Genomic DNA, 18,238 nt, shown 5'->3' on the forward strand with positions numbered 1-18,238 from the left:
AATGAAATATTGAACAGAGTTTTATATTCATATGATTCATGAAACCCAATTCCAACGAAGTTTCTTTTAAATATAAATTCCTTGCACACCAACTGTTTGATAAAATACCAAAAATAGTTTCTTGTGTTGTTTTGTGCATTTTGACATCTAATTGAGTTATAAAAGGAAGAATTGTCATGTGTTGAACAAGTCCCTTGGGAGACGATACTTTTACTTATTCACTGTATTACTTGGAACGATTTGGTATACTTGCCAAAAAGTTATCAAGTTTTTGACGCCGTTGCCGGGGACTTGTGTTCCAACACAAGGCAATTTGGGCATTTATGACTCTTTTAGACTTTGTTGTGAATTTTCCTTTTTAATGTGGTTGTATATGCAGTTGGCTTTAGTTTTTTAAGACTTTGCATTGATTTAGTTTGAACTTAATGTCTGTCTCGAGGTACGCTTTAGAGCTTGATGTTGTTATTGAAAGTTCATAGGAATGAGATTTCAGTAGCGGAACTAACTAAATCAAACCAGATGTGCAAATCACCAGGGATGGGGTTGTGTGTTTGGATTCACTGTTTTGGAACTTAAGGCAAGTTTGATGGACTTCTTACACCAAGGGATTGGGTGAGGGTTTGTCATACTTAGGTAGGCACAACAAGAGGGATCTGAGTGTTCTAACTTCAGAAAACAGGAAAGTGGAATTCTTTGCCAATTGTATGTCTCTTTTGTTTGAATTTCTTTTATGCAGTTTGCCTACATATGTTTCTAGTTGTTAGAAGATCCTAGGGATGGGATTTCAACAGCTGAAAGGGGAGTACTAAGGGATCTTGCAACAAGAGGGATCTGAGTGAGGTTATTTAGGAAATCCATTTCAATCATTTTGCATATTGGAATTGTTGTTTGGTTGGTGTGCTCATGTTATGCAATTTTGTTTCTTCTTTTCCTTATTTCTTTGTTTGTTTTTTTTTTATTTTTCTATTTCACTTCTCTATATGTTACTTTTAGGTTTAATACCTCTTTTGGTCCCTAGAAAGGGGGCCAAAGTTCAATGTGGTCCCACCTTTTTTTAGAAGTTCAATGTGATCCCACCTTTTGTAAAAAGTGTGCAATCAAGTCCTTTTTGCAAACGGCGTGAAGTTTTTAACGGAGCAGCTGACAGGGTGGACTGAGTATCATTACGTGGCTTTGTGTGGGTAAGACGTGGCAAAGAGAGGGTGATACGTGGCTGTGAGAGGGTCAATTTGGTAATATTAGTGAGGTTAGGAAATCAGAAATTAGGGTTCAGGAGTTTTAGAGAAATTGCTAATTTGGGATTGATCATCGTGGACGAAGTGCACATTCAGGATCTCAAGCGCGAATTGGAGACCACAAATCTGAAGCTCAAATTGGAAACCGCAAATCAGGTTAGGGTTTATGATATGTATTTGTTGTATATGTTATCACTGTTGTCGCTTTATAGGGGGATTAAGTAGGGGTGAAAAGTTGTCTTGTTTTGATGGTTCATAGTGGTCCCATAGATATTAGTTTAACTTAAATTAGTGGTCCCCGTTTGCATTTGCAGGGTTGGGGTAGGGATGGGTGATGACATGTTTCAGGTTGTGGTCCATCACGGTGGGACCTTGATCAAAGAAGTCCCCTTTAAGTATATGGGTGGGGAGATAGTTTATTGGGACGTAGATCCCGATAAATGGTGTTATTTTGGAGTATTAGGTTCACTTAAAGATCTGGGTTACATGGAAGTAAAAGAATTATATTACAATATCCAACATGTTTTACATAAGCTTGATGATGATAAAGGAGCCATGAACATGATGAAGGTGGCTAATTATTTGGGGAAAGTGAACCTGTATGTTGTGCATGGGGTGGACGAACCAGCTATTGTAGAAAATGATGACAATGAGATTTTGTACGTATGTGAAGGTCCAGCAGACAGTGGTGAGGGTAGTGACGTTGGAGGAGAAGCACATGTTGAGGGTGACAATGAGGATGGTGAGAATGAAAATGTCTGGGAGGAAGACAAGGAGGATGCAGAAGATGTTGAGGTTGAGAATGAGGGATTAGTGGAAGTGCACATTGAGGATGGAAGGGAGGATGGAAGGGAGGTTGAAAGTGAAGAAGAATTGGAAGTGGACATTGAGGAGGGAGGGGAGGTTCGTACTGAACAAGAGGTGGAAGTTGACATTGAGGATGGAGGGGAGGTTCCTACTGAACAAGAAGTGGAAGTTGACATTGAGGATGGAGGGGAGGTTCATACTGCACAAGAATTGGAAGCAGACATTGAGGATGGAGGGGAGGTTCATAGTGAACAAGAATTGGAAGAAAACATTGAGGATGGAGGGGACAGTGATGATGAACCTGGAATGGATGATCTCAGTGGTGATGAGTATGTGGATGCAGACAATGATGAAGAAACCCAACAACAATGCAGGGGTTTGTCAGATGATGATTGGGAGTCTGATATGCTTGTAACTCCTGAAAACAGTTCAAGTGAGGAGGATTACAACGAGGATAGATTATGTATGGGTGGTTTCTCAAAATATACAAAACAGAAGTCCATGGCAGATTACAAGTGGGAAGTGGGCACCATTTTCAGTGGGAAGGAAGAGTTTAAGGATGCTATTAGAAGGTATGCTGTTCATGCTGGGAGGGATCTAAAATTTGTGAAGAATGATAAGCGTAGGGTGAGGGTGCGCTGCATGGGTGGCCAAGGGAAGTGCCCATGGGTAGCTTACTGTGGGTACTTGCCATCACGCAAAATTTGGCAATTAAGGAAGATAATTGATACTCACGGTTGTAGTAGGCAACTTAACATCAAACTAATGAATGCTCAGTGGTTGAGTGAAGAAATAGATAGGTCTTTAGTTGACAATCCTAACTTAAAGGTGAATGATATTCGTACTAAAGCATTAAGAAAATGGAATACAAATGTGTCAATATCCAAGGCACGAAGGGCAAAGTTAATTGCCACAAGACAGCTTGAAGGAGATTTCAAAGAACAGTATAAAAGGATATACGACTATGGACATGAGTTGTTGAGGTGTAACCCAGGTTCAACAGTGCAGATTAAAGTTGACTCGCATAATGGTGATACAATCTTCCAAAGAATGTATGTTTGTCTGAAAGCTTGTAAAGACAGCTTCAAAAGTTGTAGGCCCATAATATGTTTAGACGGATGTTTTTTGAAAGGTTATTACAAGGGAGAGCTTCTCACTGCTGTTGGTAGGGACCCAAACGATCAAATGCTACCACTTGCCTATGCAGTAGTAGAAGTGGAGAACAAAGACAGCTGGACATGGTTCTTGCAATTATTAATTGAAGACCTCGGTGGTAGTGAAGTATGTGGGGGGTGCACGTGGATGTCAGACCAGCAGAAGGTAAATATACACCTTATATTCAATTTTAGTTAATGCTTTGTTAAAGGATCTTGTTTTATGACTAAAATTATTTGTGCAGGGGTTGGTCCCAGCTATCCAAGAGCTTCTTCCTGGGGCAGAACAAAGATTCTGTATGAGGCACCTGTATGCAAACTTTAGAAAAAGGTTTGGTGGTCAAATTTTAAAAAACCTGATGTGGACAGCTGCCACAAGCACATATCCACAGGCTTGGGAGAGAGAGATGCTGAAAATTAAAGAAGTCAATATTGAAGCATATAAATACTTCATAGCCATTCCCCCGAGGTAACCCATTAGCCATTACATACAATTTACTGTCCCTGATGCATTGTAACCCATTTGAGTGTGCAACAGGTTTTGGTCAAGATCTCGCTTCACAGGTCAAGCAATGACTGATACACTAGATAACAACATCAGTGAAGCTTTCAACAGTGTTCTTATTCATTCAAGAGGAAAACCTATTATAACCATGATGGAGGATATCAGAGTTTATCTCATGAAAAGGTGGGCCACCAATAGAACCAAGGTGGCATCTATGGAGTTCACAATATGCCCAAAGATAAAGAAGAGACTTGAGAAGGAATGTAATCTGTCAAGATATTGGGTGCCAAGGTAATATAACTCCATTTATTTTATATACAAGTTATTTATCTACATTGTTGATGTGCTTCATTTGTTTCAGCTGGTCTGCACGAAAGATTTTTGAGGTTAGGCATACTTCTTCAGTTGGGAACAAGTTCACACTGGACCTGGACACAAAGGAGTGTAGCTGCAGAAAGTGGATGATTAGTGCCATTCCATGCTGTCATGCAATTGCAGCAATGAACTTCTCCAACGTTGATCCACAGACTTTTGTCCCCAATGTGTTCACAAGATCCACCTATGAAGAGGTCTATGCGTCCATCATTTTTCCACTCAATGGCCACCTACTATGGGAAAAGACAAATTTCAATGATGTACTACCACCACTGATCAGGAAGATGCCTGGGAGGCCAAAGAAAAAAAGGAGGTTGGAAGCATGGGAGCTAACTAAAGATCAGACTCAAATGCGTGTTGGTGGCCATAAGAAAAAATGTAGTCTTTGTCGTAACATGGGGCACAACAAGAGTAACTGCCCTTTAAATCCCCAGCCAGTAGAAACAACACAACCATCACAGCCACCTCCAAGTTCACCAACCCCTGAACCATCACAGCCACCTCCAAGTCCCCAATCACCCCGGCCAACAAAATGCAAAGTCAGAAGAAAACGTACTTAGATGCAAAGTCAGAAGAATTGTTATTAGATATTTAAATTTTGTGGTGCTGTAATATGTACTATTTCTTACATGGTGGTGTAATACATACTTAACGTACTTACTGAACTGATTTTCTGTATTTCTTTTATGTGTCGTAATGAATGAAACTGCTTTTATGTATTTGTTTTATGTACTTGTTTTATGTATTTGTTTTATGTATTTGTTTTATGTGCCAATATTCAGCATCATATGCATTATTTGGTGACCTTGGTGAACAGTTTTAAAGCAAATGGGGGACTCATTTCAACATTTTTAAAACATCAGGGGACTGATTTCAACATTGTTAAAACATCAGGGGGACTGATTTCAACATTGTTAAAACATCAGGGGGACTGATTTCAACATTAATCACTAAAATTTACTCATTAAAATAGTCAATACGTAATACATTGAATTGCATAATTCATCTTACACCTTACAATCTAACTAAATGAACCTAGACAGAACCTGAACAAGGCACACCACAATACACACACACAAAGCTACAACTAAGATCTTCATCATTTTCTGCAAGTCCTGCACTGATTTTTCCAGCTGACTTATCCTCCTCACCATTGTGCAATCTTTTTCATCAACTTTCTCTTCAACACACCACTTGAAAAAGTTACACGAGCTGCCAATTGCAGATCCACCCTGTTATTCACCAAGTTATGGATTCTATCAACAAATGCATCATCAATTCAAAAAAACTTTAACTCAAACGGGTATAATTCAAACCTTGTAACGTGGACAACCCCAGAAATTTCTCCCAGCATTCTTCGTAGTTCTCGCCACTTTGGTTACAGCAACATCACCACAGTAACAAGTAGGGATTATCCCACCTCCTCTCACACCACAACCATGGGACCACCCAGAAGATCCTTTGCCCCAACTTCTCGAACACGATGAACACCCTTCAGAAGAAGCCATTCGTATCCCAAATTAGCAATTTCTCTAAAACTCCTGAAACCCTAACTTTTGATTTCCTAACCTCACTAATATTACCAAATTTACCCCCTCACAGCCACGTATCACCCTCTCTTTGCCACGTCTTACCCACACAAAGCCACGTAATGATACTCAGTCCACCCTGTCAGCTGCTCCGTTAAAAACTTCACGCCGTTTGCAAAAAGGACTTGATTGCACACTTTTTACAAAAGGTGGGATCACATTGAACTTCTAAAAAAAGGTGGGACCACATTGAACTTTGGCCCCCTTTCTAGGGACCAAAAGAGGTATTAAACCTTACTTTTAATTTTATCTTCATGTTTTAGTTTTTGTAAGAAATTGTTGAAGTTTCTGTGTTGGTAAGATGATTATGCAGGTGCAGATGGAGTTATCTTCAATGCTTAGTTATGTTATTTATGTTTTGTAATATGTTTTGAACTATGCGTTACTTGTAAAGACATGTGACTTTTTGATTTAATGGTTATGCATTGTCTTGATTAAGTTGATGTGATTCTTGAAAATGATAACACATATGACTGTGGTTGCAATGTGCTTCATATATTTTTATCTGTGTGTGAGTACGTATGACCAGATGTGTTGAGTGTTGAGAGCATGTGTTGAGAGTAAGAAATATGATGAGTTGTCTAGATATGGAGTTTACTTTTGCATGATTGTGATTCTATATACATACACACATGTGTGGTTAAGGATGAGAGAGGCATTGTTTGATATTATACAGCTACTTGGTCAAACAACCAACCTTAACACATCATGATACATTTGTGAACCCTTTTGAGCCTTGAAATTTTTTCCTTCCACCTTGAGCCTATTAGATGATATCCTACCTTACACCTAGAAGAGAACATGTATTATGCTTTAAAAGAGGTTAAGGTTGAATTCAAATTTGTGGGAAGAAAAGATCAATAAAAAAATATGATAAAAAAAAAACTCAAAATGAAAAAGAAGGTTGAGCTGTGAAAGAAAATGGTATGTGATTAATGATATATTTTGGGATTTGAGTACTGGATTTATTTTAGGGAATTGAAGTTGTTATCTTTTTAATAGGTGTCTTTGAATCCAAGAAAAATCATGATTCTTTTTCTAGCCAAGCCAAGCCTTAACCCGAAAAGACCTTTGGACTTAACAAATAGTGTGTGAAGTGTGTGAATCAAATGAAATGCAAAAGCTGATGAAGTTCTATGTCAATTCTACTGTCATGTGAGGACAAACACTTGAGTGTGAGTAATGATAAATGCTGATCTGGTTGTTCATATTCCATGCATAGATGATTTTGTGAGTCATGCACCATGTCATACTTGTTTGAAATCTTTGGGAATTCATGTGATTATTCTGATGTGCAGAGTCATTTTATCAAAATGTCAAATGTCTCTTGTGATGTTCATTTTCTTATGTGATTTCATGAGGGCATGAAATAGTTCAAGTTTGGGGAAGTTGATAAGTGTCAAAAAGAGTTGTTTTTATACTTATAAATGAGGTCAATCTTGTAATTATTCATGTCGTTCCTCATTGAAAAGTTGTAATAGGTAGTAGATTGTTATGTAAAATATTGTATAGGAAATGGTGTATTATTTAGACTCTGTCAGCCAATTTTCGCAAAGCGAAAGCCAAAATTCGCACGGCCAGAAGAAGGAAATTCGCATAGCGCACCAGTACCTGTGCGCTAAGCGAATAACGTCAGTTAAAGTGCAGCAGTTAAGAAAATTCGCATAGTGCACCAGTACATGTGCGCTGAGCGAATTAATGAAATTAAGTGGCTTTAAAAGACGTGACAGAAAGACAGAAACAGCCGGCGGACAGAAGTTCCGGACAAAAGAAAGAAACAAAAACATCTCAGGAACCTCCGGAGACTACTCCAAGGCATCAAGACACCATTGTTGCAAGGGATTGCTTCAAATGTGTACGTTTTAGATGCCTAGGAGTAGTTAAATTTCTCTTTCGTTGAGATTGGATGTAATGAACTCACTGTGATTTAATTTTCCTGTTCAATATATCGTTGTTCGTTCATATGTTCTTTCTTGAATTTATTATCATTGTATGAACGTAGATAGAGCACTTAAGTGATTGGGATCTAGGGATAGACTCAATAACTTGATCATTCTTAACATCGGAGTTAATGCAAATTGTATGTTAAATTGACTAAGGGATTATCATTTTAATATATTAATTTAGAACTAGTTGCTAAGGGATTAGGACTAGTATGCCTTGATGTGAATGTTTGAATGAAGTAATGAAATATTGAACATAGTTTTATATTCATATGATTCATGAAACCAAATTCCAACAAAGTTTCTTTTAAATATAAATTCCTTGCACACCTTTGTGTTGCACAAGTCCCTTGGGGGACGATACTTTTACTTATTGTATTACTTGGAACGATTTGGTATACTTGCCAAAAAGTTATCAAAAATTCTTTTTAGCTACAAATAAGAGAAAAAAACTTTTTTATGTGTAAAGATTAGTTTTGTGTTTTTTCTTAAAGCAACTGCATGATTATAGTAATTTAAATAGGTAGGTTTCATTAATCCGTTTACACCTATTTTATTATGCAAATAAACTATTTGATTATTATTTTGTATGTCATTAATATAATTTGGTTATCTAATACTCCAATTCTGGTAGTTTAGAAATAATATTTATTATGTTAAATTATCTTATAACTCCACATAATTTTACTTATTAGTCTATATTTTCAAAACTTGAAAATTTTACCAAGATTTTCAAGCAAAGAAGTAAAGTAACATTGGAATCTAAGCAGTGAATTGAATTACATTTTCATGTCATGGAAGTCCAATATATAACTCCAAAATAATTTCAGAATATTATGAAATGATTGTGTTATAGACGTAAAGAACATGTTGTGCATTTCCAACGAAATACAAATTACCCTAGACTAAATATTTTTAAATGTATATTTGATGAGAATATAAATATCTTTCAAATTGTAATTGATTAATTAATATATTTGATCAAAAGTTACTAGGTTATATTATTTTATTAAAATTAATAATTAAAACTTAGTTTATAAATATTTAATATTTAAATAATTATAAATTATATAATTAAATAGTTGCTACTTTTAAATAATGTCACAGAATAATATAATTTTTCTGAATTTACTTTTTTTAAAAATTTTAATATTTTACATGTATAAAATAGAAAAATAACTACGGCCAAACCACCGTCCTATCTATTTTTTATTTATTTAATCTTTTACTAGTATTTCTGTATATAAAAAGTTCAAATCTACAGTTACAAGAAAATATAACAATGGTAAAGAACAGGGTTACCCCTATTTCACAATACATGTACTAAATAAAACAATATTTTTTAAAACAGTTTTAATAAAGTAAAAATATTTTTAACAAATATTTTAGTTTTATTGAGTGAAATAATTAATTTGAAAATAAATTTAAAACATAAGCTAATATTATATCTAAAATTTGAGAACAACCAATTTGAATTATTTTAAGCTATAACTATAGGGAGTTTGAAAAGCACGTGAGACGAATAATAATTATTAAAGAAAATATTAAAAAGTGTAGTCCCAGTTTCTAGAAGAGTGAAATGTAAAAGGTGCACGTGGCAAAATGTTATGGATAAGAAGCGGGGAGCCGCGTAAGCCGAGCCGGCGTAACGGTGATATCTGTCCACACTGATTCCACCAATAACGTCCACATCGGCAACATCGTTCTCCTAAATCCACGTGGTTTTCTTTCATACGACAATGCCTCATTTTTTATCACATTTTTCATTTCAGGTTTGGTTTTTTCGTCTTCCCAAACATCACCTGTCACCGAACACTACATTTTTGGATACACTTTCAACCCTCCCTCGTCCAAACCAACATGTCTTCTTCCCACTTCCAACTTGGGGGTAGAGAGAGAAGACTCACGACCAAAACCACCCCTTTTTAGAGAGAGAAAGTTAACTCGAATATTCCTACTTACTCTTCACTTGCAGCTAACTTGGGGTGTTTTGAGACAGTTTTAGAACATAAACTTGGAGGGATTTTGTTGGGTGTGGTTAATTTTGGCTGAAAAATTTGTTTTTCGTCTGTTGTAAGTTACTTTCTCTTTTTTTTTTTTCTTTTTTTCATTCAATATACTTTTTTGTGTGATTTTTTTTATTTTTATTTGATGGGTTTCTTTGAATGAACTGCAAACGGTGGCGAGCTTCTCATTGAAGCAAAGGTTTGAAAGAGGGCGAACGTGCTACATGGGTGAACACAACCTATGAGAAAGATTCGGTTTTTACTATTTTTTTGAGGTGGGGTGGCAGTAGATGATTGATTTTGGATGGAGGGGATTGTGAGCTGTTAGAGGAATTTTGTTTATTTATATTTTCCATTTACTTTGGAGGTGTGTTTATGTTGGAACGATTATTCAGGGGAGGTGGGTTTGTTGTTGGATTTAGAGAGTCTTTATTTCTTATTCTTGGTATGTATTGAAATGAGGGCTTGGTTATAGTTTAAGGTTGCAGCATGAGTTGCAGAGAAAGGAACAAAGGGGAAAGAGAAGAGAAGGAATATGAAAATAGTTCTGTTGCATTGAAATCAAAATCAGCGAGGCAAAACATTGGTTCAATAGAAGATGAACCGCTAACAATTGATGAAAGTCTTCTGATTGACCCCAAGCTATTGTTTATTGGGTCAGAAATTGGCGAGGGAGCTCATGGAAGAGTTTATGAAGGAAGGTCAGTGTGGCAAAGCCTTGAATGTGTTGCCTGCCTAAATTTTTCAATTTTTTGTAGTAACTTTTTTTCCCATTTATTGATTATTTTTAGTTTGTTAATTCGTGTGAAGAATTGGTCAGAAGACCAGTTAAAGGTGATAATTTTTCTTACATGTAAGACCTAGTAGTAGTGTGACTATTGTGTATTAACCTTCAATCAGCTAAGCTAACTCTCAATCATGACTGTATGGTGATATCTACTGGAATTATGTGCAATTGTGTTTTTCTTTTTATCGGCAAATGCTAGTTTTTCGTATTTTGTTAGTGGGGGAGTTGAGCTCACCATCTCTCCCACCCTCTCTTCCAAACCCACCAAATCAACCTTATAACTCCCTATGTGCAATTGTGTATTAACCTGCAATCAGTTAAGCTAACACTCAATCATAACTGTATTGTAATGTCTACTGGAATTGTGTTCGGATGGTGGATATCACTTAAAAGTAAATGTTTACTATGGTTTAAGATAAAAAAGAACTTCAGATATGGTTTTTCACATCTAATGAGAAGCAAGTAGTTACAGCTTCCACATTCTGTAGCATAACTGACGTGATTTCTAGTTTTGTAACGGGTTTCCCAACACGTGTGAAGTTCCATATAAAGATGGAGATTTTAATGGATAGCTTCCAACTCTTAATTTGACTTTTATTCCAATGTTAATAATTGTGGATGCGTTAGAAAAAGACAATGTTGCTATGGTATGGTGGATTCAAATGTACAATTATGTGTATACTTCAAGTGGTTTTCTGGCAGCTGGAGTGCTGGTTTATGTAGGTGTAGGTTAATAATTTTCCAGGTACAGAGAACGGATTGTTGCTATCAAAGTTCTGCATCGTGGGAGTACTTTAGAAGAAAGAGTTTCACGGGAGAATCGTTTTGCTCGCGAAGTTAATATGATGTCTCGTGTCCACCATGAGAATCTTGTGAAGGTGAGTAGTGTGTTTTGTATGTGGGATATATCAGCATATCTTCAAATGTTATAACTGTATCTGCGTTGTATAGTTTGTTTCATTGAAGACTTATCTATGTATAGTGTAAAGTGTATATTATGGTCTTTTGATCTTTATGCTGCTGTAGGACTAATAGATGCCTGTTTCTGAAGATAATGCATTTCTTGGTTTCTTCCAGTTTATTGGAGCTTGTAAGGATCCTCTGATGGTTATTGTTACAGAGATGTTACCTGGTTTGTCACTGCGAAGATATCTGATCACTATACGCCCTAAACAATTAGAGCTTTATGTGGCTATAAAGTTTGCCCTTGATATTGCTCTGGCCATGGATTGGTTACATGCCAATGGAATCATACATAGAGATCTGAAGCCTGGTAGGTACCCTTTAATTTAAAACATGTTACTCTTGGTACTGTAGAGTGTTAGTCATATATATCATTGAAGGAACTAAAGAAAATTTCTTTCTTATTTAAAAATTAGAATATCATTTGGGAGCTCTGGTACCTTAGATTTGTTATTTCTTATGGTGCTCTCGGTGTGCACCATACATTTATCTAGTTGCAGAATCTGTTCTGTACTGCTATTTTCAGTAGCCAAATTTCCTTCGTGATTATAATTTTTGTTGAAGCTTCTTTGCTATCTTATTGGAAGCTAAATCTAAGCTACTGTAAAATACCTAAAAGCTACCATTAAAGCTAAAGAGAAGCTATAACATGAGCATTCATATTCTTCATTCATGATTGATAGATATAAAGAATACAGTTATATCGCCTTAAAAATACCAACAAGTATAAGATAACTCTACAAGTGTGATCTAACATGAAGGAATTACAATATAAACTAAATAATATTTTGACTTTAGCCTATAAAATCCTTTAACCACTTAATCTTATTTCTTTTGAGCCTCTTTAAGGTCACCCTATGAGTATCTCTCTGGAAATCATAAAGAGGAAACTGTTCATTTGGTAGAGTACCTTGTATTTCTGGATTGGAACTTTTGCTTTTATGGTAGCTAATCATTGTAGTTTTTGACATTAATGATTAAGTTTGAAATAGATTTATATAATTTCTAGTATTCATAGTCTGACTCACTTGAACTATTGTTTTCAAATTGCTACCATGTAGACAATCTGCTGCTCACGGCAAACCAGAAGTCGGTTAAACTTGCTGATTTTGGCCTGGCAAGAGAAGAATCTGTGACTGAAATGATGACTGCAGAAACTGGAACTTACCGTTGGATGGCACCCGAGGTGCGTTGTGCCTTATGAACAAGATGTTATCATTCTGCTGCAATTAATGGAAAAAAAATTCACTGAAGTGTTCAGAAAAGCTTGTACTTATTTGGTGTTCATCATCTTATTCTGTCATCACTGTCAGTGTAAACATGATACTTTATTATATACTAATGTGATATAAGACAGATGAGTGGCAGACTGACTTGATATGAACACTCATCAGGTTGTACAGTCCTAAACCAATACGCAGTGCACTACACACTGGCAATGCACAAGGAGTATTTGAGTTTAGATTTGTTGGGGTTTTCAAGCAAGATAAACAAAGCTGTTTATCAGTCATGATCTGATACAGTTCGTGTATTTCTTCATGGATTCTGTGTAATCGTTACATTGAATCATGGTGGATGTTGGCAGTAACCTGTAGGGTGATTATAGTTGTTTCGTTTTTTTAGTTGAGTAAGGTTCCATTCCGCTGACATTATAGTTGTAACACTGACCTTCATGTATTTTTTTTGTGAAGATATTTTTTATGATTGCTTGTGTTTTTCCAGTTGTACAGTACAGTGACATTGCGTCAAGGGGAGAAAAAGCATTACAACAATAAGGTTGATGTCTACAGCTTTGGAATTGTTTTGTGGGAGCTACTAACAAATCGCATGCCTTTTGAAGGAATGTCCAATTTACAGGCTGCTTATGCTGCCGCATTTAAGGTATTAAATTTCGCTTAAGATTGGTCATCCATAACTGGTTATCATGTTATGCAAATTACAAATGCTTGTATGTAGACAACAAATTTACTTTGTGAAAAAACTGATTCACCTTTGTTGTTTTTCATAACAATACAATTGATAGACTAACATATTCCTGACCGTTATACTCAACAAACAAAAATTGTTAAAAACGACCACACATTAACTATCCATAAGACTCCAATGGCTTATATATTTAAGTTTATTTCAAACCCAACAAACTCCTCCTTAAACTTAAATGTTTTTTTTCCTTCATCTTGACTTACACGTGCACTAACTCCTTTTCCAATTGTTGATTGTTCACTCTTTGACCCTATGAAATCCCACAGCAAACATAGATAGTTATAGCCACCACAACAATAACTCCTGTAGACCTTGTTGCCACCGCTAGCCATTGCAACTTTCAACCCTTTTCTTATCTGTTTCTTCTTCCTTACAATGATTGTCCCCAAACTCTTTGCACATCCTTCTTCCCACAAGGCCATCATATTGGTTTCTATTTCTGCACACTTCTTCTACATGTCGCTGTTGTTGCTCACCCAACTTGACTCCTCCAACTCAGTTCTCAATAGTAACCTTCTCCAATTTTCCTCTCCATATTTTATTCTCCTCATTGAGACTCTTCACTCTTTCTTGAAGCACCTAATTGAACTTCCCTGGGAATTGAATCTCTTGGTCTTTTTACTTAAGTTTCTTCGCTACTACCTCTTGTATCGCATTCACCAACATTCTCACTTGTTGCTCCTTGAGCTCCATCCACACTCTCTATGTGTGTTGCACAATGAAACGATTGATCTCTAATATCATATCGTGTTATAGCCTTGCCACGTCCGTCTCCAGGTCTATAACCCTTGTCCGATAACCTCGGTTGCCTTCTCCGCCTCACGCGATTGCACCACCTCTTGTTGCATCTTCTCAATCTTCTTGCTATTCACTGCATCGTCACTTCGCAAACTGTCAAGCTTTGCCATCAGCTTCTTGATCTCCTCCTTCCTTGTGGCATCTTGTTCACCAATTCATCGCCCTTGCGTTGCAACACTACAATCTTGTCCTTGATTCCTGACTATGTTGATCATCTTGAATTATCTGAACTATCCAGTACCCCCACCAAGCTATGTGAGCTTTCCAAATGCCCCATTGAGCTATCCAATTTGCTCAGATGTCTTGCAAAGTTGTTCAATTTCATGTGCTCGGCACCGAAGCTGTGTCATCATCAGTAAAACATCTTCCTCTTTGACATCTGTGAGAAGGTAGGTCATCTCTTCCCTTCTATCCTAAGATCGATAATTTTTACCAAAATGCCTGACCTTACCATAGTTGTAACACCTATTCAAGTTACAATCCTTTGCATAGTTACCATATTTTCCACATAAAGCATTCAACATTTGAGTTGGTCAACCGACCTCCTCTCCACCAATCTCGACCTTGCCCTCATCCGCACCAATTGTGTTGGTGGTTTTTTCTTTCAATTCTTTTTGTCCTCCACAGCCTCCACCACCATGTCCGTTTCCTCTACCACCTTGACATCTTCCTTTGCCTTGAGTGTTTTTAATATAGACCATTTTCCCTTCTTTGATTATTGCTTTTGTTTGGAGTACTTGATCAAGTGGTTGCGCCTTCTTCTTCTTCTTCCGTTGCTCGTGCGCCCTAAGAGACCCAACAAGCTCTTCAACCGAGAGCATTGACAGGTCCTTGGACTCCTCTCCATTTTTGTTGAGCTAGTTCACCACAGTTTCTACTTGAGTAATGTACTCGAAAACTCCTTTTGTCTCTTTCATCTTCATGCTTTCCAACTAGCCCCTTAGTGTTTGAAGTTGGACCTCCTTTACTCGGTCATCCCCCTTATATGCTTTCTTCAATCTATCCCATGCTTCTTTTGAAGATTTGGCACTTGCAATCTTCTCAAAGTCAAACTCATCAATAGCTTGATACAATACGTACAAGGTTGCCTTGTCCTTCGAGCGCGTTGATTTCAATGCATTCATATGGGCATTTGAAAAATTTGTGGTGTGTGTTGGTTCTTTGTGACCATTTTCCACCACCTCCCACTTATCTTGGGACTCCACTCCATTTTTGTTGAGCTAGTTCACCACAGTTTCTACTTGTGTAATGTACTCTAAAACTCCTTCTGTCTTTTTCATCTTCATGCTTTCTAGCTCGCCCCTTAGTGTTTGAAGTTGGACCTTTTTTACTCGTCATCCCCCTTATATGCTTTCTCCAATATGTTCCATGCTTCTTTTGAAGATTTGACACTTAAATCTTCTCAAAGTTAGAGTCATTAGCTTGATACAATACTTACAAGGCTGCCTTGTCCTTTGAGCACCATGCATTCATATGGGCATTTGAAAAATTTGTGGTGTGTGTTGGTTCTTTGTGACCATTTTCCACCACCTCCCAATTGTCTTGGGACCTAAGAAGAGTTTTCATTTAAATAGTCCAATTGTTATAGTTGTTAGATATATTAGCTTATCTTATCTTTATCTTTTTTTTAATTAGTTTCTTATTATTCATTATTTGTATTTTGGGTTTAGACCATATTTCTTCTATTATAAATAGAGTATCATGTGTATATATATTCAACATAAGGGAGATTAATATCATATATAGTTTTCACTATATTGGGTTTAGTTGAAATATTGGAGTAATATTTATGACAAGAATTACCCAAATGTAAATACCGACAAGATATTCATCAAGATGGAAAAAAATGTCCATATTTTTTTGCACAAAATCCTCAAAATTTGTTCTTTAATTGTCCATATTTATATAAATAATACCTTTTTCTTTTGTAACTCACCTTACATGGCATTGAATTTCTTGCTAAGCATAACATGGTTTCCATTTGACATTGCAGCAAGAGAGGCCTAACCTTCCTGAAGACATATCTCCTGATCTTGCCTTCATCATTCAATCATGCTGGGTTGAAGATCCTAACATGAGACCAAGCTTCAGTCAGATTATCCGCATGCTTAATAAGTTCATCCTCACTCTCCAACCACCACCATTTTCAGCACCACCTGAACCGGACGACGAACCTGAGGCCGTGACAAGTAATGGCACAATAACTGACTTTTCTACGCGAAATAAAGTAAAGTTTTCATTTATTCGCCACCTTTTTTCTTCGAAGAGGACCAAAAGCTGATAGTGTGAGTTGTAAATTTGAAGAACCTTCCTTTTGTTGTAGATAAAAGAGTTCTTCTCATAGTACTTATACAGTTTAATGCATTTACAAGTAATTATATCTAAGGTGACAACTACAGGGATGTAACATGTCCAACAGAAGTGTAGAATACGATGATTAACTTTTGAAAGAGTAAGGAAAAATAAAGGCTTGTTTATTTTATGCAGTTGATCTTTTGTATAAGTACAAGTTGGATTAGATTTTTGCCTCCTTTCTAAGACATGTTTTTAATCACAGTGAAGCAACACATTGTGTAGTAGTTGTATCCAAGGAGTGTTTAATAATTTGTTTCTGTTAATTGACTGAATGTCAATTTTGAAAGTTATGTGATTATTGTGCATATGATGATGATGATGCACATTGCTTCTTTGATCTGAATGTTACTGGTTTGTTAAGTATACCACAAGTTTAAAGAACACTAGTTTGTTTTTGCATTTTCCCCCATAACTAGAATTTTTTTTTCTCTTTTGATGTGTGGTGATGTTAAAAGTGAGACCCTGAAATTTTTTAGTTAGTATTTTGTGGAGTTTTTGATCTCATACGTCTGTTGCCAATCATAATGAGTGGATGATTTAAAATGTAGTTACTATTTTAGGATGATATATAGAATGAATGTTCTTTTTTGTAATTGAAGTTTACAATTTTGAATTTTTTTTAATACATAAATTATATTATATTTAAAATTTGGAATAGATACTTTTAAAAAATAGATTACATTTTGGATTTACAAAAAACATGTTTATTTTATGATATAGGATTACTTTTAACTTCTAATAATGTTTAAAAAGTTTTTGATATTCAATTTGAAAATAAATACTAAAAATATATATTGAAAGAAAAAGGATATTAAAAAACTTAAAAGTTTTAAATGCTTGTAAGGACGAAGATTCAAATGCTTGTATTGAATGCATTCAAGTTTGGTTGAACAGTTAGATAAATTGCCTGAACACTTAGATAAAACAAAATAATTAGATAAACATGAATTCAAAAAGTTGAAATAAAACCTTATTAATAAGCCTGGTAGCCAATAATCTTTATTAACTTTTACCACCTAATACATTTAGGTTATCAATAATATATATATATATATATATATATATATATATATATATATATATATATATATATATATATATATATATATATATTATGGATTTGTAATTCAATACTTATATTATAGTTAAAGGTCAAATTACGCCTATCACACAATTTTATAATATACCTCATCAAATCATTTTAGGTCATTAACTACTAATAACTATAAAAAAGAATTAATAATTTTTTGTCACTATTACAATCTCAACATTTTAAATAATAGTTGAGCAAGTCAAAATGTGTTTCAAAACATGCGGAAATATCATTTCAAAGATATACTCTTAACTGAGAAATATTTTTCCATAAAATAAATATTTTCTTGGTCTTCTTCTTACTCAATGAGTTGTTACTTAACTATTACTCAATTCTTTGAAAAAAGAGCTCTATAATTAAATACTTATTTTTAACTAAAAGCTTGTTTAGGAGAAATTGCCTTACTTGAGCAAGATATGAAAAAACCAAAACTTAGTAACATTTATAATTCGCAAATTTAATACTTTTTAGAATTTAATGTGAAGAATTTTTAGTATACCAATACGCATAATAGACTTTTAATCACTTAAAAGTGTAGCACTGACTCACTTATGAAAATTCCATTTCTCAAACAAAATCACCGCCTCTGAAACCTCATCCTTTCATAATTTGAATTAAATCTACATATGTTAAAAGAACCTTATT

General features: G+C 35.4%; 3 protein-coding genes across 7 annotated transcripts; 2 read left to right on the forward strand and 1 right to left on the reverse strand.

The window, feature by feature from the left end:
* Positions 1-1,044: 1,044 nt before the first annotated feature.
* Positions 1,045-4,672, forward strand: LOC148190941 (uncharacterized). The gene is made up of 4 exons (XM_088102050.1): positions 1,045-3,362; positions 3,442-3,665; positions 3,735-3,992; positions 4,063-4,672. Exons 1-4 carry the CDS (start codon positions 1,563-1,565, stop codon positions 4,634-4,636), a joined length of 2,856 nt encoding a protein of 951 aa, XP_087958176.1. The 5' UTR covers positions 1,045-1,562; the 3' UTR covers positions 4,637-4,672.
* A 339-nt stretch (positions 4,673-5,011) lies between these two features.
* LOC148190942 (uncharacterized) lies at positions 5,012-5,612 on the reverse strand. The gene is made up of 2 exons (XM_088101519.1): positions 5,393-5,612; positions 5,012-5,308 (listed from the first exon to the last, which is right to left on the reverse strand). The coding sequence occupies exons 1-2, from the start codon at positions 5,582-5,584 to the stop codon at positions 5,102-5,104; spliced, it is 399 nt and encodes a 132-aa protein (XP_087957645.1). The 5' UTR covers positions 5,585-5,612; the 3' UTR covers positions 5,012-5,101.
* Positions 5,613-9,413: 3,801 nt separating this feature from the next.
* LOC124822223 (serine/threonine-protein kinase STY13-like) lies at positions 9,414-16,627 on the forward strand. Of its 5 annotated transcripts, XM_047294208.2 has the most exons (8): positions 9,414-9,681; positions 9,796-9,889; positions 10,090-10,315; positions 11,147-11,279; positions 11,479-11,674; positions 12,426-12,550; positions 13,087-13,245; positions 16,139-16,627. In XM_047294208.2, exons 3-8 carry the CDS (start codon positions 10,104-10,106, stop codon positions 16,424-16,426), a joined length of 1,113 nt encoding a protein of 370 aa, XP_047150164.2. In that variant the 5' UTR covers positions 9,414-9,681; positions 9,796-9,889; positions 10,090-10,103; the 3' UTR covers positions 16,427-16,627. The 5 variants fall into 5 exon arrangements, with proteins under 5 accessions (XP_047150164.2, XP_087958175.1, XP_047150163.2 ...); XM_088102049.1 differs by having other exon boundaries at positions 9,414-9,889; XM_047294207.2 differs by lacking the exon at positions 9,796-9,889.
* The last annotated feature ends 1,611 nt before the right edge of the window (positions 16,628-18,238 follow it).

This window comes from Vigna umbellata, chromosome 11 (assembly GCF_029865625.1).
Source record: "Vigna umbellata cultivar VRB3 chromosome 11, Vumbellata_1.0, whole genome shotgun sequence".
Classification (NCBI taxonomy): Eukaryota; Viridiplantae; Streptophyta; class Magnoliopsida; order Fabales; family Fabaceae; genus Vigna; species Vigna umbellata.